General features: G+C 40.5%; 1 protein-coding gene and 1 long non-coding RNA gene across 2 annotated transcripts in view; one reads left to right on the top strand and one right to left on the bottom strand.

The window, feature by feature from the left end:
* Positions 1 to 24,546, top strand: part of STAB2 (stabilin 2) — a 92,054-nt gene that overhangs the window by 8,702 nt on the left and 58,806 nt on the right. The window contains exons 4-18 of the mRNA XM_066997429.1: positions 1,571 to 1,656; positions 2,542 to 2,611; positions 4,899 to 4,994; positions 5,298 to 5,423; positions 7,130 to 7,326; positions 8,331 to 8,464; positions 13,814 to 13,947; positions 16,605 to 16,687; positions 17,194 to 17,343; positions 18,574 to 18,717; positions 19,477 to 19,539; positions 19,632 to 19,751; positions 20,201 to 20,254; positions 21,371 to 21,451; positions 22,286 to 22,438. Coding sequence (XP_066853530.1) covers positions 1,571 to 1,656; positions 2,542 to 2,611; positions 4,899 to 4,994; positions 5,298 to 5,423; positions 7,130 to 7,326; positions 8,331 to 8,464; positions 13,814 to 13,947; positions 16,605 to 16,687; positions 17,194 to 17,343; positions 18,574 to 18,717; positions 19,477 to 19,539; positions 19,632 to 19,751; positions 20,201 to 20,254; positions 21,371 to 21,451; positions 22,286 to 22,438 — 1,691 coding nt within the window. The remainder of the gene's footprint in view (positions 1 to 1,570; positions 1,657 to 2,541; positions 2,612 to 4,898; positions 4,995 to 5,297; positions 5,424 to 7,129; positions 7,327 to 8,330; positions 8,465 to 13,813; positions 13,948 to 16,604; positions 16,688 to 17,193; positions 17,344 to 18,573; positions 18,718 to 19,476; positions 19,540 to 19,631; positions 19,752 to 20,200; positions 20,255 to 21,370; positions 21,452 to 22,285; positions 22,439 to 24,546) is intronic.
* Positions 22,944 to 24,546, bottom strand: part of LOC125185038 (uncharacterized) — a 40,795-nt gene continuing 39,192 nt past the window's right edge. Inside the window, exon 3 of the long non-coding RNA XR_007169901.2 lies at positions 22,944 to 24,479. This is a non-coding gene — a long non-coding RNA (uncharacterized lncRNA). The remainder of the gene's footprint in view (positions 24,480 to 24,546) is intronic.

The raw sequence follows: 24,546 nt of genomic DNA, 5'->3' as shown, positions 1-24,546 counted from the left end.
TCCTCATCAGTCCTAAAGATCCATATACCTGTCACACCATACCAAAGATTCACTAAAAGCTACTTTAGAGATTAAAGTATATGTACTTGTCACTTTCCCTTGTTCCTGGTTATTTCATCTCAATTCTTAATAAACACTTTCGTTTCAGCATCTATGAGATGAACCAGATTCAGATTTTTACCTTTAAAAGTACTGATTTTTCCTGAGGAGCTTACTCAAATCCAACAGACCTCACAAACTCATCAAGAAATAAACAGAGAAAAATTGACAGTGTTATAAAGCCAAAGCCTTCACTAAAATTAGCTGTATGCATACGCACATCCACTTATTTGCTCATCACTCCACACAAATCAAATTCATTTTCATATGAACTTCCGGGTCACTTAACCACTCTAAATCTGGATTACGTTCCTCAGTGGGAGCATAAATCCAGTGCTGTCCACCCCAGCACACATAGAACCAACCAAGACTCTATAACCAATAAATCCACCACTAACATACAGCAGAGCACCTACAAGGTGTTTCCTACATTTAGATACCACCTGCATCAGGATTATGTTACCTAATGGGAACTCCAGCTAGGCTGACAGCTTAGAGGATGGAAGGGCTTACATAAGGGAGTTAATAAATCGTTTCCACAGAGAGGCTGCATGACTTAAAAATAAGGATATTCCTAATGAAAGGAAAAAGCAGACAGAACAATCTGACTAAAAACTACTCTGATCTTCATTTTCTGTAGGTAATCTCTTATTAAAAATGTGGATATTGAAAAATCTTAGCCAAAACTGCTTTGATTTGGAAATGCAATCATTGTTTCTTATCCCCTCCATCTGGCTGGGGTTTGTGGTCAGACATTGTCTCACCTGGTGTACCACCACCTATAATCACAGTTTTAGCATCAGGGGATCTGAAGAACATACCACATCTTTAGCACCCAAATGTTAGTAGTGACCACAGCCCATAAGAGAGAAATGGGTCATGAGATACCCATATTTCAATTTCCAGGGGGATTTGAATCAAACATCACAGTCTTATGGGAGGTACCAGGGATGAACTTTCCAGACACATCAAATGTAATTGGGGGGGGGGGGGGGGGGGGGTGGAGAGAGGAGGGGAGGACGGGACACATGACACAGCAAGGCTTATTTAAACCCTAACTTACATCAAATATGATCCTGACAGCAAGTTCTCAATCAATCAGTTGTATTAACCTACAAAAGAAGTGGTCACACAAACGTCACTTCTATTAAACAAGCTAACAGTTTAGAGGACGACAGAGGTGAATCAGCAGAGACTAAATCAGTGCTGTACTTTAGAATAAGAAATCTATTTTTGTGCAATCCCTTGATTACAGAACTAGCTTAAACTTTCCATACTAGAGAGTGGTGATGGTCTCTGGTGAAGCCAAGGTTCTAGTGAGGAGATTTGGGCAGATGCAAAACAGCAGCCATCACCTGATCACCCTGCCTGGCCCAAAGCCCTGCAGCCTCCAAGGTCCTCACCCAAACATTCAAGTGGGGCAGAAGGGTCAGAGCAAGGTGACTGATAACTTATATGTCGTCATTTCCAGCATGTCCAGGAGGAGCTGCATCACCCTGCAACGGGAGAGGACGCTGTTCTGAGGGCATAAAAGGGGATGGAACGTGCCTTTGTCAGGTACAGCCTTTTTCGTAAAGGAAAAAAACATAACATCAGCATATAAATGCCAGTAAGGAATAATAATAAATATTATTACATAAAATAATACATACTACATTGCATACATGAAAGGAGAGTATTTCAGAAATAGCAGAGGTGGCTTGCTTGGAGTTCAATTTTTGCTTGGTTTGCACTAAAATTCATAGTATTATTTCTACAGACTTAGGCATATTCTGGTGAAATTATTAAAGGGTTCATACATTTTGTTTTCTTGAAACATGAGGTTTGAGTTCTATTTTTTAGTGTGTGCTGCTACTTATGACTTTTTGCCCTAATTAGAAAGAATTATCTTTGGGACTATGCTCTCAACATAATGTTTCTCTGAGAGTGCAAAGTGCACTGTTTAATAACTTCTGTCAAAAAGATTAAAAAAAAGAAAACACAAATCTTTTTTTACCTCCTCCTCTACTGGTTAATCTTTCCATTACATCAAAAGCATATCCTTTGGCAACATGTGAAAAGTTGACAGGATAAGAAATAGTCAGGAAATACAACCTAACAATTACAGAAATGATTTGGTCCTTAGGCTTGATTATCATTCTCTATTGTTAACTTGATATTCAAAACATGATTTGATTTCAAGTGTAAAGTTAAAAATTAAAAAAAAAAAAAAAAAGAAAAAGAAAAAGCAGAGAAAAAATTATTCAAAAGAACATTTCCTAAATCTCAGTGGTCATTTCTGATTTGCTGACTGATCTTTTTTTTTTTTTTTTCCTTGGTGGTGGTGTGCTTTGAGGGTTTTTTGGAAGCTAAAGATGTTGCTTCCAGGCTACTAACCGTTTATCTGTCTATCTGTATACAGACGAGAGATTTAAGTTTTTATTTCCATTCTGTAATTCACAGGAAGGATTTGGTGGGATAGCCTGTGAAAAATGTGCTGAGGAGAATTTATTTGGTCCTCAATGCACATCAGGTAAGTTTAACCTTTCTGTGTTGAAATGGGGAAAAGCAGGTGAGTGCAAGCTGTATTCAGACACTAAGATATCACAGTGAAACAGGCAGGGCATTTAAAGTTTCCCACCAGGAGCTGCTCTCTGCTTCAAGAAATACAACAGGGAAAGAAAATAGGCAGCTACTCAATTCCTCATTCAGAGGGGCTAGATTCAACTCAGAGTCAAGCAGAGAACACTGTCAGTGTAGCATTACAAAAATATCTTAATCTTATCTTAAATATCTTTGTTTTAGCCAACAGTCAAATAAATTAGGGATTGGAATTATTTTTGTATTCCTGCAGTATGCCTCCCTGTTATCCTGTTACCCAGTTTTCATCCTAAATGATGGATTTTCATTTACTTGATCTAAACACAGGAGGTTGTTATGGTGCTTACAAAATATTGGACGGCAACATATTAATGCATAATTTATAGTGGCTTATGGTTTCTTGGTATGGCTTTTAAATTCATCTGCTAATTAGAACATCTGTATTAAGGCATGAAATACCCATGTGATATTGAAATTAACGGCTTCCACTGGACCATCCTCCAGGAATTATATACCTTGTTTCTAAATCTAGTTCTGCTCTTGTTCTCCACAATGTTGTGTGCCATGGAGCTCCACAATTCAGTAAAAACTGTGAAAAATGGTGGCTTTTATTTAGTTGTGGGGTGTTTTTTTGATCATTTCACTAGTTGGCCATACTTCCATTAGGAGTAGTGGGACACTGAGGGAGGGATCCCAGCTATTTGCACTACTTAAAATGAAAATAGGTCACAAGTGTATACATTTGTATATTTTCCTGTTTTGCCCATTTCTTAATGATTTCTAGTATTTTATTTACCTTCCTCAACTCTAATGAGCATTAGACAAGTTCAAAAAATTGCCTGCTTTCTTAAGCAGTAATAGTTGTTTATCTCTAAGTAAAATCCTTTTGTTCCCTCAAGATCTGCATGAAGTTACTCCTAAAAAAAGAGTCATGAACAGCCCCACTTTAAATAATCTGTGATGGCTTTTCTATACTAATCCTACACCATGGCTGATTTAAAAGTTCTTTTTCCACCAGCCGTCCACTGGATGCCAGTGTTGATACACAGAAAGGCAAGTAAGACGTTTTCATGAAATTAGGGTACTTGAATGAATTCAGTATTGTAAATGTAATTATTTTCCAAGCAGCTGCTGGAGGATCCAACTACATTTTAATTTAAGGATCATTTTACACCTCAACTTGCAAATATTTGAGCTTATCCAAGTTTTCTAAGTACCTACAGTTACCATGCATTTGTGACTGACTGCTTTTCCACAATACCTTAGATGTTTCTTCTTTTTATAGTAGGACTACTAACATAGGTAAAGTGTTAGAAATTAATTAAGATAGGTGATTTGCATGAACACAGCATATGTTTGTAAATAGAAGGGGGTAAACTACCATCACTGCAGCTTAAACAGGAAGTCACCAATACAACTTTGTACATCTTAGAGGCTTTTTCAAGAGGAACTGTACAGGGTATTTATAAAGGGGTATTTATAAAAAGGTATTTATAAAAAGCACTATTACCATAATTGAAACAGTTATAAATATAAGGCTTTTTAAGAATACATAAGGCTTCAAAAACCACATATAAATGGGTATTATAGACTGGACTCTGAATCACAGAGCCTTGTGCATGTATTGTCATAAGGTTTATAACCTGAAATAACAGAATATAGGAACAAAAAAGACCAAAGTCTGCTTCAGATCTAGACCTACACAGTGACTAACTATCCTTTTAACTAAATTAATTCTGTTTAGGAAAAAAACAAGTCACAAAAGTCATCTCTTCTGGAGGCTTTTGAGAGGGAGGCAAACAGAATTAAAGCAAAAATGAACAATTTATTATCCATTTGTTAACAGTTATAAAAAATATTATTTACATGTTATATTAAATTTTGGCTCAAGATTGTATGCTAAATTTTTCAAGCTTTAAGGTAATAGCAACTGGTCAGTCAGGTATTTAACACATCCTGAAGATTTTCAGGCCCTGGGGCTATTATCGGACTGCAAAAATTAGTATCTGTTATTTGCTGATATATGCAGATGCAAGTTTTGATCTTCTCATTAATGGAAACCTATGATTCAAGAAGTCTGATCAAAGCTTGGTTTGAAAATTGTGCTTTGTAATATTTAACAGCTGTTGGCCAGGACACTATTTACTATGGGTAACCACTAATGATGTCTTTCCAAACACCATCCTTATTCATTGAATCTAATCCATCTCTCCATGTAGTTTGCAACTGTGTCCATGGAGTGTGCAACAGTGGAATTACAGGGGATGGAAGATGCACTTGTTTGTCTGGATACCAAGGACTCAGCTGTGATCAGCGTAAGTAGGCTGTTTTCTATATAAGTTATATTCAGTAGCTCTGATAGAGTTAGAATTGGTGAGGACAACCATAAAATTAGTCTTGGGTTACTTACTTAAGCAATCAGACATACACTGAACCTCAAACACTGCCCATGAACTCCCATAACCATTGTCACCCTTTAAATCACCAGAATAAAGATGATAGCAATGGGACTGATGGTCCCCAGACCAGGTGGACTTCCAGCTGGTATACTGAAAGACGCAATGTCTCCTGGCACAGGAGTATGCAGACAGCTTAATCTGTCACCCTTTGTCCTTCAGCAATAGCTGAATGTGAGGCCTTGCGGTGCCCTGCAAACTCAAGATGCACCATCTCAGATGAGGATGGCAGAAGACTGCAATGCACATGTCTGCCCAACTACCACAGGGACGGTACACAGTGTGAACGTGAGTAGTATTAACGTACCCTGAGTTCTTTGGAAACAACATTGTTAGTATTATAGTTCAGATATGAAACACTTCTGAAACAAATCTCACCATCATCCTGACTTAACTGTTCTTGGGTTTATATCTCAAAGCAGTGTCAGGTGCACAAGCTAGATTCCTTCCAGATGAAGCTAAACGCTAAAAAGTGCTCCAGATTCACATCAGTCCAACTGCTGACAAACTTCAGTACATACAACCAGAATAAACCTGTTAAGCCCCCTTGAATGGCATGGCATGGATCACAGAATCACAGAATTGTAGGGGTTGAAAGGGACCTCAAGAAATCATTGGGTCCAACCCTCCTGCCAAAGCAGGTTCCCTAGAGCAGGTTGCCCAGGTAGGCATCCAGACAGGCCTTGAATATCTCAAGAGAAGGAGACTCCACAACCTCCCTGGGCAGCCTGTTCCAGTGCTCCGTCACCCTCATCGTGAAGAAGTTCTTTCGCATGGATACTGTGTCACCTCTTGGGATCTCTTGGTCCTAACTGTGGCATCTCTTGGTCCTGTGTAGTAGTCCTCTCTGAGTAGACTTGACCACCATCCAAGAGCAGGACATCAGAAAGTGACTCGTCAGGGAATGCAAGGTTCTACTAGTAGGCAACATAGACAAGCAACCAGCAGAGAAGGATGCTAGCATCCTTACCTCTTGAGTAAGCCCACATGAATGTTGCTCCTCTGCCCTACCTACTGTCCTTTGCTACTGGGGTCACCTTTGGCTTAAGCCAGTATGTTTTACTTTTGACTGGCTGGTAAGCAGAGGACAAGCAGCTCCAGCACAACTAAGTACGTAACAGAGGATAGCAGTGACTGCCCCAACTCAGCTAGGAGGTGGCATTGTTCATGGTCAGTTTGAGCATACAAATGTGTGCACGTGTGATTCTGCACTGGAACAAAAGAGAAGGCTTGAGAGAGTGAAGCTGAGCATTGCCAACTCTCTCAGTCCCAGCTGAGGGGTACAAAAGGGACAAGGAGAAGGGAAGACGGTGAGTACCACCCTTCCAGCTGCAAGATGTGCTTGACTATGTCCTAAACTGGACACAAAGGTGTGTAAAGTTCTCCAAGCACTGCTGGATTATGAACAAGGACAAACAATGCCATTGCCTTGGAAAAAAAAAACAGCTCCTGGAAATAAACAGTGAGCTTCCAGTCCAGTCCTAAACCTACAACAGTGTGGAAGACACAACTAAAGAACTTGCTGGCCAGTTTTCCATACAGCTGAATGGTTGACATTATATTGTTTAATTACCGGAAAGAAAACAGCAGACCTATTGTATTGAAAAATAGTTTCCAACTGATCTAGCACACACTTAAAGCCTTTACTGACTTCATATCACATACCTGACGTACTGTAGTTAAAATCCACCACAGAACAGGAAAATAGTTGTAATATTTTAACGAGCACATTATATCTTTTAATCTGTTTATAACATAATTTGCCAAGTTAAGAGATCATTTCTGTACAAAAGCAAACAGTTGCTATGTTAGTAGGTTAGTATAAACACATTCCTCCTTTCTGTCTTTATGTCGCCACGATACTTCAGACTTGGCTGTTATGAGAAGTTTAGTCTACCCAGCCTTTGTTTGACATAGAGATGCTTGAGCAAATCCTTGTCTTCAGTTTTAGAGTGGTGGGCAATAATTCTTTTACTTTTTTTTTTTTCTTCAAGCTATCAACCCATGCTCCAAAAAGGTCTGTGATCCTAATGCCAACTGCATTTACCTTGGACCAAATCATCACAAATGTACCTGTCAAGAAGGATACAAAGGGGATGGTGAAGTCTGCTTACCCATTGACCCATGCCAAGCAATATACGGGAACTGCCCTGCACAGTCTACCATTTGCATATATGATGGACCAGGAAAGGTTAGTATTGAACTTGTGCTCCAGATGTTTCGTTTGTCAACTGCCCAGGAAAAGAAATTGCTTTGTCTCCAGAAAGACGCCGTGAGGGTACAGGCACAGGCCTCAGGGAGGCCAAGATCTACTCCTAGCTTTGGCATAAGCCCTGCAGGTGGCCAGGAGGGACCCCATTTCTTTCTCTATTTACACATGCTAGTGTGTTTCCTTCTGAAGATGGGAATGACATTAGTGTGGTCTTTTTTATGGAATGTTTTGGCTCAAATTTGTCTCCTCTAAATGGAGGCACTGAAATGAAGCTTCTCAGAGTTAAATTTCTGTGACTGCAAGGACCAGTAGGGTCCTTACACAGATGCTGCAGCTAAACACATAAAGTTAGCATAACTTGGGTCTTTAAGAACTACTGATGAATGGCACCATGTAAAGACTGCATATTATTCATGCTGTCAGGAACTGGCTCAAGTTTCTGTGTTGTACTTCTGACACTGAGAAAGCAAAACTTCTAAAGACCATGCCTGTCTTGCCTGGACACCCTGAGGAGCAGAAAAGGGAGTCAGTTACCCAGGGTTGTCCTGAAGCTCATGGTCATGTAAGTTTCCCCACTTGGGGGTTTTTCAGCAAGCTGCACGTGGCTGGCACACACGGGCTGGTGTGTACTGCTGATACGCCTCACCAGTAAATAATGTGCTTTGGCACTTCTTTTGAGAGGCTGAGGGCTGTGGGAGCAGAGGCTTTAACCTATCCACACTGATTTTTAAATGTTCTCTGGTCACAGAATTGAATCTAAAGGGCTTTAACTGAGTGTCAGTAGTTTTCTGGAGTAGATAAAGCCTCAAAGGGAGTTCGATAAATAGGGATAAGCTTTATACTTGCAACTGAACTCACCAGGTGATTAACTAAGGCTTTGAAAGTTCTCCATTTTTTTAAAACCTAGTAGCAGAAAGTATGCTGAAACCTACAGTTTGTGCATGTCTGATTTTTCTCTCTCCTCTTCCATCCCTCTGATGTAGTCCCACTGTGAATGCAAGGAGCATTATACAAACTTTGTACCTGGGAAAGGATGCAGCATGATAGACATTTGTGAAACAAATAACACCTGCCACAAAAAAGCTAAATGTTCAATGGTTGCACCAGGACAAATCACGTAAGTCTTTTTGCTTTTTAAAGCTTTCACCCAGTTTCTCCCTCCTCCTGCAGTAAGCATGCAGTTAAAATAAATCCAGTGGATGAAAGCCTGCTGAAGTTATCATTAATAGTTTCATTATCAGGGACGAATTATGAGATTTAATGGGGTTAGAGTGAACCGGTTAGGACATGCTTAATTTCATCAGTCCAATCACTAATGCCTATTAAGTTTTATTTTTATTAGCTCTCAGAGGTCATTTCTACATTAGTAAATAAGGGCCAAGACCTTTTTTCTGTTCCTAAGGACAAGCAGCATGGTCTGACTCACAGCTAAATACTCTTCCTCCCCCAAAGAAGAGTAACTGCCTCTTGGCAGAGGTCCCTGGCACATGCTATCCCTTCAGCTGTGCTTGGGCATTGCCTGGGAAAACGTTGTGTGCGCCAGAACCATGCCAGGCAGCATGCTGAAAATTAATCAGCATTAATTATCCCAGGACAGCACTGGAGCTCTGGCCCTTTTTAGTATACTAATGCAGATACAACCAGGGCATCTGTTCCCCATGCTGTGAAAGCAACACCCGCCTTCGCAGATTCCTCAAAGCATGTGGGAAGCTGCGCAACTTCTGTCAGAATTTGTTTTCCTGTAAAGAAATTTGCTAAGCAGATGTTAGGAGGAAAGTTGGCTTTAACACTGGACTTAGCAATGCTATATTAAAACAAGAAACTGGAATTACATGTTTTTATAGGCCAGTGACAGCTAGTACTGAGCCTACAGAGGTGTCCCAGAAGTGTTAGATTTTGGGAGCTGAGAACTAGAATTTGAAAGAGAAGATAGGCCATCAGCTGTAAGCTGGGGAACAAATTATTTATTTTATAGATTTACAGACAGCAAGTGTTCACATGGGAGAGCATTCTTATTGCCAGTGCTTGCTTCATTATTGAGCTTTTTCTTACAATTAAAAATTAACATTGCTTTTGTGTAAGCTATCGTGCATTTCCAACAAATTTCTCTAGAATATCCCCTGGTTTATTTCTGCAGCATATTGTACTGCTCAGAAGTACACTTGGCTGCTGCAGCACACCAGCAGAGCCAGGTATAAAACTTTAAAGATTGAAAAGTATTTCAATGTGAAATCAAGACCAAAATGCTAATTTTTGTGAGTTGAAAGATTAAAAACAAATTCCACAGCACACAAATCAGCACCTTTTCTTCCTAATGCATCACTGTTTCACTGTTGCAACTTAATTTTCAACCGCTATGTTGGTGGTGGTGGTGTTTGTTTTGTTTTGTTTTTTAAATTTTAAAATGGGAAATGTTAAAATTTATGACAGTGCAAATTTATGACTTGTTACTGAAAAAAGCAAACAAATGCCTTGCATGTCATTCATTTCATGACCTTTAACAGAAAAAAATAAACACAGAAGAAAGTTTTAATGTGATTTGAATCCCACTCCTATCTATTTGGCTGTACTGAATAATTTCCAGTTAAGGTGAATCCATTTACACAAGAGGAAATTTGCAAAGAAAATAATTAATTGGTGGATGTGGACACAGTAAATTGTTTCTGATACATGTAAAAGTATTTTGGCTGCAGCCCAGATTTTAAATGCATTTGGGGTTAGGGAGGGGGGATTGTGTAGATATGCTTTTGCGGTTTTTTGTTTGCTTGGTTTTTAAACTTCTAAAACAAAGAGCTGTAACAGAGTCCACAAACCCATGTTTCTTCCCTTCCATTTATTTTAATTTTAAAAAGACTGTTAGCTTCCCACATATTGTTGCTTCTGCTTTCTCCAGAATCAAATTATTTGTACTTACATAAACATGTAGAAAAGACAGATGTTTAGAGTTTATTAACATAACACAGAAACCTCTTGGAAAATCAAGATCATCTCTGTTTCTGCTCCCAAATAGATCTTTTCTGAATGTTTCTGAATGAGTGCTGACACTTTCTATAGCACTGCTTCAGCCAGTAAATAGCCTTGCCCAGAAGCTATGAAGCTTCAGCTGATGCAGAATTACATTGAATGTTTGACTGCAATCTCTCTGCTTTCTAAGCAGAACTGGCTTTCCCTCAGCTAATCTCCCATTATTTTATTTTCTAATTCCACTCTTATTTTTACTCTGACTCTGTCTTCAGTGTAGAAATTCATAGCTTCATAAGGCAAACCCTCTTTTTTAATAGATTAAAGTAAATAGAGACAGAAAGCTGAGCATCTGTTTTTCCAGAAAGATATAATTCTGCTCCCCTTCTTAGGTAAGCTGAAGTCGCGGCAGCTCCCCAGTCTTTTTCCTATGCTGTCCATGCATCGTATCACGAGAACAAACAACTCAGTTTAAGCAGTCCAGCAAGATTTTTTTATAAAGCTGTTCCTCTTCAGAGGCACCCAGCCCTTATAGTACACAATGCATTCAAAGCAAAACCTGTCCGGCCATACGCAGTATGAGTTGTAAACCAGACCCTCCAGGCAAACTAAGACAAAATCGATGCAGACAGCTACCTAGCTGATCCTTCCTTATCCCAACCACACAGAGTAAATTACTGCACTGGAGAGGGTGAGATGGTGGTCAGATTGAAGGCTTCAAGCCCATGCAATAAGTGCTACTCTGTAATTGCTAAATGCTTTCTTTTGGCAGCCAAATCCAAACCATGTTACTGGATTCATACTCTGTTATAAGCAGTATTTTCCTCAGAAAATTAATTTCAAACTGACTAGGAATTTCTGCAGTTCATTGTACCCCTGGAAGTGATAGCCAAAAATTTAGTGTTTAACCTCTCTCTTCTTTTATGGTTGTTTGCTGAAAAAGAGAGATTTATTTTGAAACCTTGATCTAATTTGTTCAATATTTCAAAGGTGGTTTCTTTTTTCTACTAAAGTGTTCCTCAGCTTCTTTAAGGCCTCAGGTTTTCCTTCTCCACTCAGAAGCAAAGGGGGCTACATACATCAGTACAGTGATATTTATCCCATCAGTCTCCACCACCACAAAAGAAAAGGGTCAGCCCCCAAGGAGGAATTGCTTCTACCTCCCAGCCCCAAACCCTTCATCAAGGCTCCAGGCTTGCCCTCTACCCAAGAGATCCCCTTAAAAAGGAGGTGGCTCACCATCCAACTTGCATTCTAACAATTTACAATGCTTCTAGGCTCCTATTTTTACCCAGGACCAGAAAGAATCAAAGTTTGAGCCTCTTGGTCAAAATCCTAGCTTATATCCCCGAGTCTATATGCAACCCCATCAGATTGCAGGGACTGTGGAGATTTTAGAATAAGATTGCTATCATCAAGAAAATAGCTATGGTAAAGACACTTTCCATCCAGACATGAGATAACTAACATAGCAAACAGGAGTTAACTTGGCATCAGGTTGATATTTCTGCGGGGTGTGATTGGCAAATCTGTGTATGTAACAGCCAGCACATGGAAATGATTAGGTCATTATTTATATAAAGGAGATTTTTCAGTTGTGTGGAATAATGTTTGATATCTAATGATACTAAAAATAATAATAATAAAAAAGTCCACATAAATGTGTCATTATGGATAGGGCTTACATAAATACTGAACATGCTGGAGACTTGATTAGGAAAAGCATTATTAAAAGCCAACGTTTGGCAACACAGTTGTTTAACCAAATATAGTTATTTAGCCTCCTAAATATAGTTAGAATTTCTTTCTGTGCATGCTACATGTTGACAAGTGCCTGCTTTAATTTTAGCACTGGAGATGAGTAAATCACAGAGCTGACACTTCCAGCTCATCCCCTAGGTGCAGCATTTCTGAAGGGTGCAACAGAAATTGCTGACTGGCAAAAACTGCAGGTGTTGATAGCTGCTCAATTTGAGGCAGGCTTAAAGAGCCCAGATTTTCAGAAAGTACTAACCACCTCTCCTTGTCCATAGTCAGGCTGACACAAGGTCGAGGCACATGCAATTCAGTTGCTTGTTGAAAATCACAACCACTTGTACCCATCAGCACCTAATACAAGCACATGTCGCCCTGTCAACAACCAACAATTTCTTCCCCACCTCTCTTTGAACAATGAGTCTTTCATGGCTTTAAGGTCCAATTTTCATGAGGCCTGTTTCCTCCCTTAGGAGACGGAAAACATCAGATTGACACTAATGGTTGCTTTTCCATAAATTTCCTTTAGATTTTGCCTTGGCTGCAAGACATTACCTTAAACACAGCCCACCTCCAGGCAGCAAGGCTGTTGAGCCCTTCTCAAGGTTTTGCCCATCACTCGTCTGGGCACCACAGCCCAAAGCTGCCCTGGAAGTACATAGGACTGGGCCTACCATGCATCACTGAGACCACTCACAGGCTGGCATCACCATGGGACAGCCAGGGTGTCACAGCTGACATGCTGTTGCCAGTACAGACATAGCAGCAGCACAAAGTATACGTCTGAAAAAGCATGAGGTTTCATGCTTCTGCAGCTTCAGAAGAAAGATAACGTTAAAATACCAGTGTCGTTGCCAAAAGGGTTGTGTTACTTAAAAGGCATCATAACACACTCAACCACTTTGCTTTATTGAAAGGACTGACACCTCTGGGTGCCTTTTCTACCAGACAGGTGCATACATCTACCACAAGGATCAATGAGCTGCTACCACTCCCTTTATGCGTAACCACCATTACTCCTGTCAAGTCACCAGTACTGACTGGAGGCTTAAGGCTTTACATCACCTCCCTACTGCTGTGGGGGTGACAACTCACACCGTTCCACCACAGCCTCTCCTTGCCCATGAGCAGGCAGGCTCCGTGGCTTGCTGGGCTCCAGTGACCACCATGTTCAGGAACCCCAAAAGGGATGGCAGGCCACACGCTGCACCATGGCCAAGGGGATCACGTAGCCAGAGCCCCCTGTCAAAGAGGCCCTACAAGACAGACACCACTAACACGCCACTGCCCAGCTGACAGGACATCATGTCAGGCAAGTGGTCATCACACTTCCCTACACACCTGCAAAGGTAACTTACTGAGCCACTGCTCACACAGCTATAATTTTTTAAAACAACAGGGATTTAAGGGCACTTTTGCTGCAAAGTGATGCAGTTTCACATTCATCACACTGCAGAGTTGAGACTTAATATAAGCCACAGAAGTGGCTACAGGAGAAAGGAAAATTTACAGCTAGCCAAGTGATAATCAAATTAATATCATTATCCATTAAATGACAAAATGCATACACCATCCTACCACCAACTGTTACCTTACAGCATGCTGAAGGAAAGATGCAAAATTAAAATGCATTATTGTTCCTGAATAAGCCTTCAGAAAAGTAGTTAATAACACCTGGAGCATGCTTAGCTAGAGCCTTACTGACCCCACAGTGCATCAACACACAGCTAAAGCGGCAATCCCTTCGCAGGTGTACGTGCCAGAGGGGCTTTGTGGGGAACGGGTTTGTGTGCTACGGAAGCATCATGGAGCGCCTCCAAGACCTGAACACCGAAGTGGGAGGACGGTGGCAAGGCAAGCTGACATCCGCCTTGTCGCTCATGGGTAAGTGAGCACACAGTCACCTCCTGCCCTGTCTTCCTCACCACGTCCCTGGCAGCAGGATCATGCCACCAAAGGCACAAAACAGTGCACACCGCTCACCACAGACTTCCTCTGGACACTTAAAGCTGCCTTTGCTCACCATGTTAAGCAACCTCTAGAAATTTCCAAGCATAAGTGATAAATATGGTCCCATGATCCCTCACACATGATTTGGTATGACCAGTGGGTTTTGCCTCACAGGAGGATAAACCTCTCCATCCCTAGCCCCATTGCTTTGGATAACTGATATTTGATACAGAAGAAAGCATGGAAACCCACCAAAATATCACAGTTACCAGCTGGGTCTTTCTTTTCCAGTCCCCAGCCATCAGCAGTGGCATTGCTTTCACCAGGAAAGAGGAGAGAGGAGAGGGGAAGAGACCATTGCCATCCATAGCTGCCATCACCCTCAGGACCTCCTTTCTGATCCCCACCAGAACACATTGACCACAGCTGGGGGACAGGGGTCTCCAGGTTTCTAAGTTGTCTGCAGAGATAGGTGGAGCCCATTAGGGCTCATGGATGATATGTCCACCACCAAAGCATCTGAAATGTCCTGCAGAGCTGTAGGATAGGACTGCCAGCTGCAGAGCAATCATTTCTCCATCAGAAACTCTGTGTTTGACAAAATCCTGCTAAACCACAATCCCCCCAAAGGAGTGTTTCAAACTCAGTGCATTGGCATTTTCCAACATAAATTTGACCTTCTCCATTACCCTTGTTTTAGGAAAGTATTTTAGTAACATAGTAAGGCATGGAGAAGCTAATTCTTCAGCCACGCTTTAGCACATTTGGGTATTTAAATACCAACTCGTATTATCCCACACTATCTATTAATAAATTTATATCCATCATGCCATAATATTCAAAGCCAGCAAGGCAGCTGTCATTATCCTACATATCATCTAATTGCACAGATCAGTGATAATGTATCAGATAAAAATGATGAAATTTGAGAAATGGGAGGAAAGGTGTTAACTACTTAAATTAGATCATAATGTAAGTCCATTTCCAATGCAGATCCAAATACTTGCTCTGTAGCTGAATTTTATTATTCGAGACAAATGCAATCCTATAATCGGATGAGCTGCAAATCCTTGGTATTTATGAGGTTTGAAAATGCAACAGGAGAGCAGCAGAAGGACACATCCCAGAAAGCACTAAATAGGAAGGATGGTGGCAGCAGAAGGAATTTCTGATGACAGGACAAAGATTTTAGAAAACGTGCATTTGTACACAGAACTTTTCTTGGGAAATGAAAGGCAAATAAAATGGCAAAAAGGTATAAAAAAAATTAAAGGATTCTTTTAGCTAGCTAGATGAGTCACCCTCCTCAAAGATGTTCATATCTGTTTGAAATTGTGGCACAAAACCAAAAAATCTGAGGTGTCCAAAGAAATGAGTGCAGCCTTTAGCATTTATTGCAGCCACCTTGTGAATAGAACGTAACTATCTTTACCACCTTCTGTTGCAATGTCAAAAATTTAAGCCATGAACAAACACTGCTAGAATCAAGGTGGATTTTTGAATTAGATTTACAAATATGAAAAAATCCCTCCTGTTTAATATAATTTGCTTGGTTCTTCTCACTGAGCCCAGCAACTAAGAAAAAAGGCCCTCGATTACCAACCAGAATAGAGTAAGAATCCTACATAGCTGACCAAGGACAAAACCTGGCAATTGCCGTCACATTCAGCACTGAAAACAGGTATACATTGCCTCAGCACTGAGAGCTAAGTTGAAATTTTTCTGTGTTTCTCCTTCTGTCTGAAAAGTGCGTGGCATGCTGAGTGCTACCATTTGTCAACAACAATCCAAATGTTATGTTATTTGGTTAAATTTTGGACTTATATGTGCCATATGATTCACCAGTCAGCAGCTATAAAGACACATTAACTGCATAGGTTATTTTACAGTACATTCACTCCACATTAATGTCTTTCAAAAACTAAGAATATAAAGCAGAATAGTCCAGACAATGTATTAATTTTAAGATATATTCTGTGGTACAACATACCCATAATGACTATAAAGATGCTTTTTTTTCACTTCTAATTTTAAAACTCTGGGAAAAGAACTGATTATTAGAAATATTTAATGGCTTCAGCTACAGACTCAATAGTCTTCTATGGCTGTCTTGGAAATGGAAATACCATCTGGGTAGCAAGCAAACTCTAATTAACTTGCAGTACATCAGCTTTTATTACCAGCTATGTGTTTGCTGATATTTGCATTACCAGCAGGTTGTCAACCGCATATCCCTCACCCCATGAAGCCTGAATTGATTTAAATCAGGAAGACATTTCCCTGCAAAAGCACAGCTCTAAAGCAGTGCTGTTTTCGTGGCCATCACCCTGGCTTGCATGCCATGGAATCCAGGGTACTAAAAGCATTCTGAGTATTTTGCCTCATCCTGGGTTTAATACGCAGCAGCACCTGGATTTAACATTCCACTGTCTTTCAACAATTCATCTTCTAGAATCTTAAATTAACATTTCGTAATCACAGATACTATACTTGCTTGTTCTGCCCTTGCATACCTCACACAGACTATAGAGTCCCTTCCTTTAACGAGCTTTTAAATACTCAATTATCTTTTTTTCTCCTCTCCTTATAAGAAAATGTCTATGAATGGCCACTGAGTAACCTGGGACCATTTACCGTGCTTGTACCAACAAACAGGGGACTCAAAGGTACCAATGTAAGTAAACAACTAGGGTTTTGAATGAGAGAGATATAGCTTCTTCAGAAATTTAATCTGCATTGAAAGCACTTTGATTCAACAGATTCAGAACTTTTTGCTCTAGTACACTTTTGGCATACCATTTAAGTCTAGAGACCAGAGACTGTCTTTTTACTGTTTGAAATAAAAGCAAAATAGTTTGGTGAATCAGGGTAGAATGCAGTCATGTTTTAAGTAAACTTTGGATTCTCCCACGTGTATGCTTGAGGGTTTTTCACTTGAATTAAGAGCTGAATTTTCATCAGAAAGACCTAAAAGTGATCCTTTATATAAGAGTGATTAAAAAAAAAAAAACGCTTTTACTGGCAGGGTGGTTTGGTGGTGTATTTTTGTTTGTGTTTTTGTTTTGTTTTGAATGTGGCCTCATTTCCAAAAGCTTAACATAGAAAAAAGCATTCACTATGATTTATTTTTTTTAGATGAAGCCTGTATTAAAATAAATCTTTCTTTTTTTGTTTTTCTAGATAAAGGACCTTCTGAGTAATAAACTGAAAGCACAGTACTTTGTGAAACTCCATATAATTGCTGGTCAACTGGATACCAGTAGCTTGAATAATACTAATGTAATATATACTTTAACTGGCAAGTCAGGAGAGATATCAAGGGGAGAAAAGGTAAGTGACCTTCCAGCCTACATCAGCAAGGATACTACTTCATGGTTTTAATTCAACAAGCAGTATAAAATGTCTTTCCTCTGTGAGGCATCAGGCTGCAGAAACTTAAAACCTCACTGGCAACAAAATCAGTGAAAACAAAAGTTACTTTTATAACTGCATCATTGCTGAGTAACCACAGCTCTAAAATGTAGAGTTAACACAGCTCATCTTAAGTCATCTTAAATCTGCAGACATAGCCAACAGAGCTAGAGGGTGCATTAAAAGAGCACAAAAACTGTGAGGTGGTGTGGGGAGGTAAAAGCCCAGAGCTTATGCTGGAAACACTGTGTTCAGCTCACACAGAGCAAGCACTGACTGCATTGCAGATCCCATCTTCCACTGAGTATCAGCCTGGACATCCTTTGAACAATGCAGGAAATAGAAGTCTTCAACATAAATAAAATTCACATGGCAATTTATCATGAAAAATGTGGGGTGAAGTTCATCACAACCCTGTCTATTTGATGTTAGCAAACATTAGGGCAGTCTGATGCCACGTTTTCAAAAATGTATTCTCTACAGCTGTTATAACAGATTTTATTAGATTTTTCAAGAGCTATTCTTCTTGGTCCAGTAAATGTCTTTTAATGACTTGAGCCTGTGTAAGAGCTGAAATAAAGTACTTCTCATGTTTTCTAGTAAATCAGTGGCATCTGAGAAAATAGATCTATTGTATTTCTTTAATGAGCACACATTCCATTTGTAACAGGAAAATATCATTGCTGTCTGAGGCATGCTAGCTTCCTGCAGGCTTCAGAACAGTGCACAATCAGCAACATCTTGTTGTTTTAAATATACATATAATATAAGGAAATGGTTTGTAGTCCCTTAAGATTATGGGAGTTGACCCATTCACTGCAATCACATTTTAAATCATTTCCTGCCAGATTTTTATTAGTAGCAGTCATCAGAGCTCTCTCAGGTATGCTGCTCCCAGGTCACTCCCCCATACCTGCTTCTCTTCCAAACTTTGCTGTTCTGAAACAAAATAACAAGGTCTCAATCCAAATTCAAAGGATTTTTTTCCATTTCCTTGATAGGCATTGGAAGCAACCTTTAGCCTCCCCAGATTTAAATGGCCCAGATGTTGGCGATGGAAGCAGCTGTTAGATATTATTCAACATGCATGCTCTGCCTGTTGTCATTCCATGATAAAGAGCTCACTACTCACTGCCTGTCTTCTTTCAGGATAATCAGCTAAGAATTAGAATCCAGGGGGGAAGGAGGAAAGGAAAACTTTTGCAGGGCAATATTATTGCTTCCAATGGAATTTTGCACATTTTTGACAAATCCATGGACAACATAGAGCCAACATTTGAAAGCAACAAAGAGGTGAGACGTATGCTATACACATACAATGTTGGACTTTCTTTTACAACAGTTTCACGTTCGTTTAATGCAAAGGAGTGTAACTGACAGCAGCTAGACAAACTCTGCTGAGACACTGAGCATCAACTCAGAGAAACAACATTCAAGGTGGAAAGTAGCAATCCAGTTTCTAAGGCAGACAGACACTTTCTCTTCTGCCAAGCTGGTCCATAGACATGGTTGTACTCACAGCATTTGAGTTGTTCATTCACAATCAGTTCATTTCACTGAACAGAACAACAAACTAGAACAAGGAACATTTAGATAGATTCCAGGCAAGGCTTGTATTCAAACCAGCACACACACACACCAAAGGCTAAAATTACAAAAACTTTTAAGTTGGGATGCTTTGGGTTTTTTAGTGCCCAGCTTAGTGTTCAGCAGTTATGTGCTGTTTTTGTGAATATTTTCTTCTTCTGCCCTTTTTCATTGAGAATGCACAAATAATAACTCTTCACACATACGTGTGTATGTTCTGTGCCCACACAGTATTTCAGAACAATGACAACCTCTAACTCTAAGCCAGCATTGCATGAGGACTAGAAGACCCTTTCATCTCAGTTGTTTCCAGACAGCACATCCACACAAACCACATGAAGAAACAAATACATTCAGATCTCTAATAACTGAGATCCATACAGTAATTCAAAAACTGTCTTATAAGAACTGCCGTTCATTCTAAGTAACCCAACTAAAATAAATCTTATGTTCATCTTATTTTAGGAAACCATAATGTCAGTGCTTCAAGATAATGGAAAACACAGCCAATTTACATCTTTGATAGAGGTAAGGATCCAGAAAAGCAATTCCATAAAGCTATTTCAGGATGTTTTCCAACATTAATATGTAATTTCACTTATACTCTTAAACCAAAACAGAAAACTGGCCTGGGAATGGATTTACAGCAGGAGAACAGACCTTACACAGTCTTTGTTCCAAGTAACGGAGCTCTGAGTAATATGAAAGCTGAGGATATGGATTATCTGCTTTCTGCAGAGGTACAGACTTTCTATAGTACAAATTGTTCTTAGAACTCTCTGCCCTAGGAGGCATCACCCCTGTATAGGGGGATGATCAGCGGGAGCGGGTGCCACAGGGGCCCTACCGACTGGGGTTGCCACTGGTAGGAGGACCTCAGCGTCATGTCCCCTGGCTACCCCCTGCCTCTGCTGGTGGACACACAAGTCATTGAGGGCTGAGAGGACAGGGTGCCTCTGGGGAAACCAGGGATGGCTCACAGTATGTGAAAGGTCCATGTTGAAAAAAAAAAAAGTGACAGAGGGGCAAGAGCATGGACTGGCAGGACACATGCCATGAGCTAAGCACCACCACTGACTCGGAACTTTCCAGCTTCAGCTGATGACCTCATGCCCATGCCCTCTCACAGGCCAGGTTGGGTTTGCATTACTCACGCTGGGCTAAGAAATCCTCTTTCTTGTTTTTGCAGGGTTCATGGAAGCTGCTGGAGCTAGTCCGATACCACATTGTTTCCAATGCTGAGGTGAGTGTGGATGCTTTACTGGCTCAGGAGCATAACAGCATTTTCAGATCTTTTTCCACTCTGAAGGCAGTGGTTTTCAAAGAATGACATCCACTCAGTACACCACACAGCAAGGCTTCAAAGGAAGGCAGCAATGCCTTTGCTAAGGGCAGTCACACCTAAAGGTCCGTAACAGACAACACAAGCCTTTTACCCCAGGCCTACCAATCCAAGTAAAACCCTGCCAGGAGACATGGGGTAGTTCTCAAATCATGGCAAATAAAAACTGTTGTGTAACACTAATGTGTTACATGCATGGAACTATTCCTACTTTAAAATACACCTTTTGGTAATGGAGACTTAGCCCAAGCTGTAAAATATATATATATACACACATGCACACAGGCATCCTGAACCTGTTGGGGGTGATGTCAGCTTAGTAGGGCTACAGGGATGAGTAGCAGGAAGAGAAGACTTGCTATTGAAATAAAGTTCTCTCTGATCCAATTCTGCAAAGATTAGCATCTGTCTTCCATTTATCAGAGGGGGATGGTTTTGTCATCTTCTAAAAAAGCTCCCTGTATTTTTATTCCTTTCTGTGCTGGAAACAAAAAGCAAAAAAGCAGAAGCCAGCCCACCACCAACTGAGGCTGAAAGAGGGTGAAGTTCATTCCCACCTCAGCCCCTGCTTTGAGGAAGGAAGGACGTGCTCACGAATCCTCACGGACAGGGCCCAAAGCAAAGGTCACCCCCTGTCCACAGCACAAGACCCACGCACCCCTTCACGGGATATCAGCGCTGCCATTTCCACAACAGTCTAAGGATGCAAACAGGGCTATTTTTAGGGAGAGGTGATAATTTTACTTAAACTGAATGCTATAGATAAGAGGGAATATTAACGTACTTTTGAGCAACAAGCTGTTCAGATGCAGCAAGCTCAGCTGAAGTTTAAAATAATCATTCTAACTTCACTATGCTAACAGGTTAGCCAATGCAAAGCTGCCCATAGGGCTAGAAAAAAAAATCGCAGTAATTTGCTCACCCCAAAGGTAAAAGTGTTCTTTCTTGTGAAATCCATCCGGACTTGAAAAGAATAATGATGTTACATTTCTTTTAATCAACTTACATTCATTTCAGCTAGAGGTTGCCAGCCTCATCTCAATAGAGCACATCCGAAGCATGGCGAAGCAGTTCCTTTACTTTAACAGGACCAGCACTGTAAGTCCAAGGCAGCTTTCGCCTGTGACCGGCTCCCTCTGAGCTTGGCAGCTGTTTGCATGTGGAGGGGAAACAGGGAGGCTGGGGGAAAAACTAGAGGAATTACTTGCTGTAATGAGGCAGAAATTTCCAGCCTGACATACCCAGAAACTGCTAGAGATTAGTGCTGTAAAGGATATAGGGCAAATGACTGGTACGTAAGGACAGCCTGCAGTCTCTTTTCTTATGATTAGCCCCAGTCCAGGAATGCTCTTTATTTATGCTCTGTATAGTTTTTGGAATTGTTTTAAAGACTTCTCAGTGTGTATATAGATATTTTTCATTCCTTTTAATACTATATTCTCTGATCCTGACAAGCATAGTGAACACTTTTTAAAAGTGTTACTTTGCCAGTTAGTGCTTTTGCTGAAGCAGACTACTCAATATATTGAATTCCCCTCTGTTCTTTGCATATTTTAGCCAAAATGTGAGTATTCTAGAGAAAATCCCACTTTGCTCCTTTGTCAGAGCGGGCACCACAGAACCCAAGGCTATGTCCACTTTTACCAGGGTCCTGGAGCCATCAGCGGTCTTCCTATTTTGGCCAGTCTTTTAGTCACCAGTTCCACAGGATAACAATGCGGATTAAGAGGAAAATGTTAGAGGCCCCTGCCATAGACCAAGTAAATACCAAAAAAAAGGGGGCAACTTAGGCATGCTTCTTGCATTACTAAGTGTAAAAAAAAAATCTAGATATACGATTAAAAGTGAGAAATATGACTAAAAAAATTAAAATGAAATTATCAGAAATTGAGAAGCTATAAGATTTATTAATAATAATTTACTGTTTCATAGGGACAAGTCTTGGTAAGCGGAGAAGAAATGGAAGAAACAGACATTGTTGCAAAAAATGGTCGCATTCATACCCTTGCAGGAGTTCTTATCCCACCCACCATCATTCCAATTCTACCACATCGGTGTGATGAGACAAGAAGTCAAGTTGCAATGGTAAGGGAATTACAAAAAAAAACAACATCAAAAAATCAATAGCTTTCAACTACTCCATGTAACATGCATTAAAAAATGGAAAATCGATATACCAATGAAATATAGCCACCCGGTTAGCAGTGCAGTACAGATAATTTGCAAACAGGGCACTCATTTGAGCGCACCCAATATCATTAAGATTCATCTAGTTCCTGCACTAGTCCTTTAAATATGTTGTCTCTAGTCAAGCATTCTCCTCCAGTTCTTGCATCCCACTTGTGCATACAAGTGCACCTTAAGCAATGACGAGTTCCCAGGAAATCTACTTAAGACCCATATTTTAATTTCTACTAACTATGTAGGAAAAGGAATCAAGTTAAAATAACTGATTTAATATTAGTATATGAGAAATCTGTGATTTTCAGAAGCCAAGACTTCTCCTAGGCCTACTTTCTGCCAGTTTTCTTCAAATTAGGATTTATAAAACTATTTCATATTTCAGTGATTGGATTTCAAAGACTCACAGAATGTTTGAGGTTGGAGTTGACATATCTTGTTCAGTTTGGTAACACATTACAGGCGTTTACACTTGGTAACAGATGCTGCTGTTTCCGGTAAGAAGCCCAGGCATCAAACTGAGCTTTTAGTTTGCAGTAAGCGTGGCTCCTGTGAGCACTCACTGGACAGAGTTCAAACATGTATCTGGGCCAGTAACAGTTCTGGTACAATAATGCAGTACAATTACCAGCTGAACTTACAAGAGCCCAGAACCACAGCCTCGAAACAGATTCTCAGCAGAGCTGGACAGCATCAAAATTTGATGAAGAAAACACAAGAGCTGGCAGCAAAGTACTATTACCTGTGGCAGAGACTCAAAAGTGCCACATGCACAATATATTCATAAATCAAGCAGAGCACCAAGCAGCACTGACACCTAGAACACTTCAGTAATTTGAATTCCTTACCAGAAACCTACCTATAATCAATTTCTGGCATTGCTCAATGCTAATGTAAGACTGAGAAAAACAATTTAAAGAAAAAATAAATAACACCTGTCACAAAAATACTTCCTCAAACTCAAGTTAGGCACTTTGTCAGCTCTGAAATTTTCATGCGTAGTTAAAAATACAGTTTAATATCCAAAGCTTTAAAGCAGAGCACTACTGCCAAGGAGAATACCAGAATGGAGCAATGGCTTTGCTATTCTTTGCTGACATTTTGAATCTTGATCACTCTCAGAAAATAAGAACAATACCACCTTGTAAATACAACTTGTGGTACCAGTGAGAAGCGACAAGGTTTGTAAGACCTGGCAGTTACACTCATCTACAACAACTGTACATCCCTAAAGGCAGAACTATAACACTAACACATGCATATCCACGCAGCTGCACCTGAATACTGGTAATAACTGCCAGACTCAAAATATGCAGAAAACTGATGGAGTACAAACAGTACAAACGCATTAGTGTCCAGCACTCTTAAAAGCTTAACTGAACAAGAGCACTGCTTATTAATGGTTTCACGAAACACACAGGAGGCACTCTGGCTCCTCAGCACATGCTGAGTGTGGGGACTTGGGCTGACCTCGTGGGCTGACTTGGGGTGACCTCTGAGAGGACATGCTCTGACCACTGGAGCAGCAGCTGTCCTCAGACGTCTTCTCTACCTCCTCGCAGAGATCCTCACTCCCACAGCAGACTTAGTGGCAGGGAATATGCGTGTGTGCTTCAGATGCTTCCATGCAAAGATGGTATCTTAGTCTGCTGCTGAATATGGGCAGAGCTCTGAAACAAGACATTGCACAGAAATGCAGACACGTTTCCCTGTCCCCATCCTACGGCGTGGCTGTGGGGACAGAGAGGAATCTCATCCTCCAGAAGAGGGAGGAGCAGGTACACGTCATGGCTGAGACCGTCCCAGGTGGAGAAAGGAAGTGATAGGTGATGCTGAGCAGAACTGAGCATCAGGGAGAGCAATGCCCTCAGAGGCACTGCTTACATACAAGACAAATTTCAGTTGAGTCTCATATGTAGACAGCATGTACAGATTTGTGGTCTTCCTAGGAAGGAATAAAAATTATTATAGAAGTTAAATATAGACTGCACCAGATCCTCAGACAATCTTAA

This window comes from Anser cygnoides, chromosome 1 (genome assembly GCF_040182565.1).
Source record: "Anser cygnoides isolate HZ-2024a breed goose chromosome 1, Taihu_goose_T2T_genome, whole genome shotgun sequence".
In the NCBI taxonomy this organism is placed as follows: domain Eukaryota; kingdom Metazoa; phylum Chordata; class Aves; order Anseriformes; family Anatidae; genus Anser; species Anser cygnoides.
This window is presented reverse-complemented; position numbering and strand designations above follow the sequence as displayed.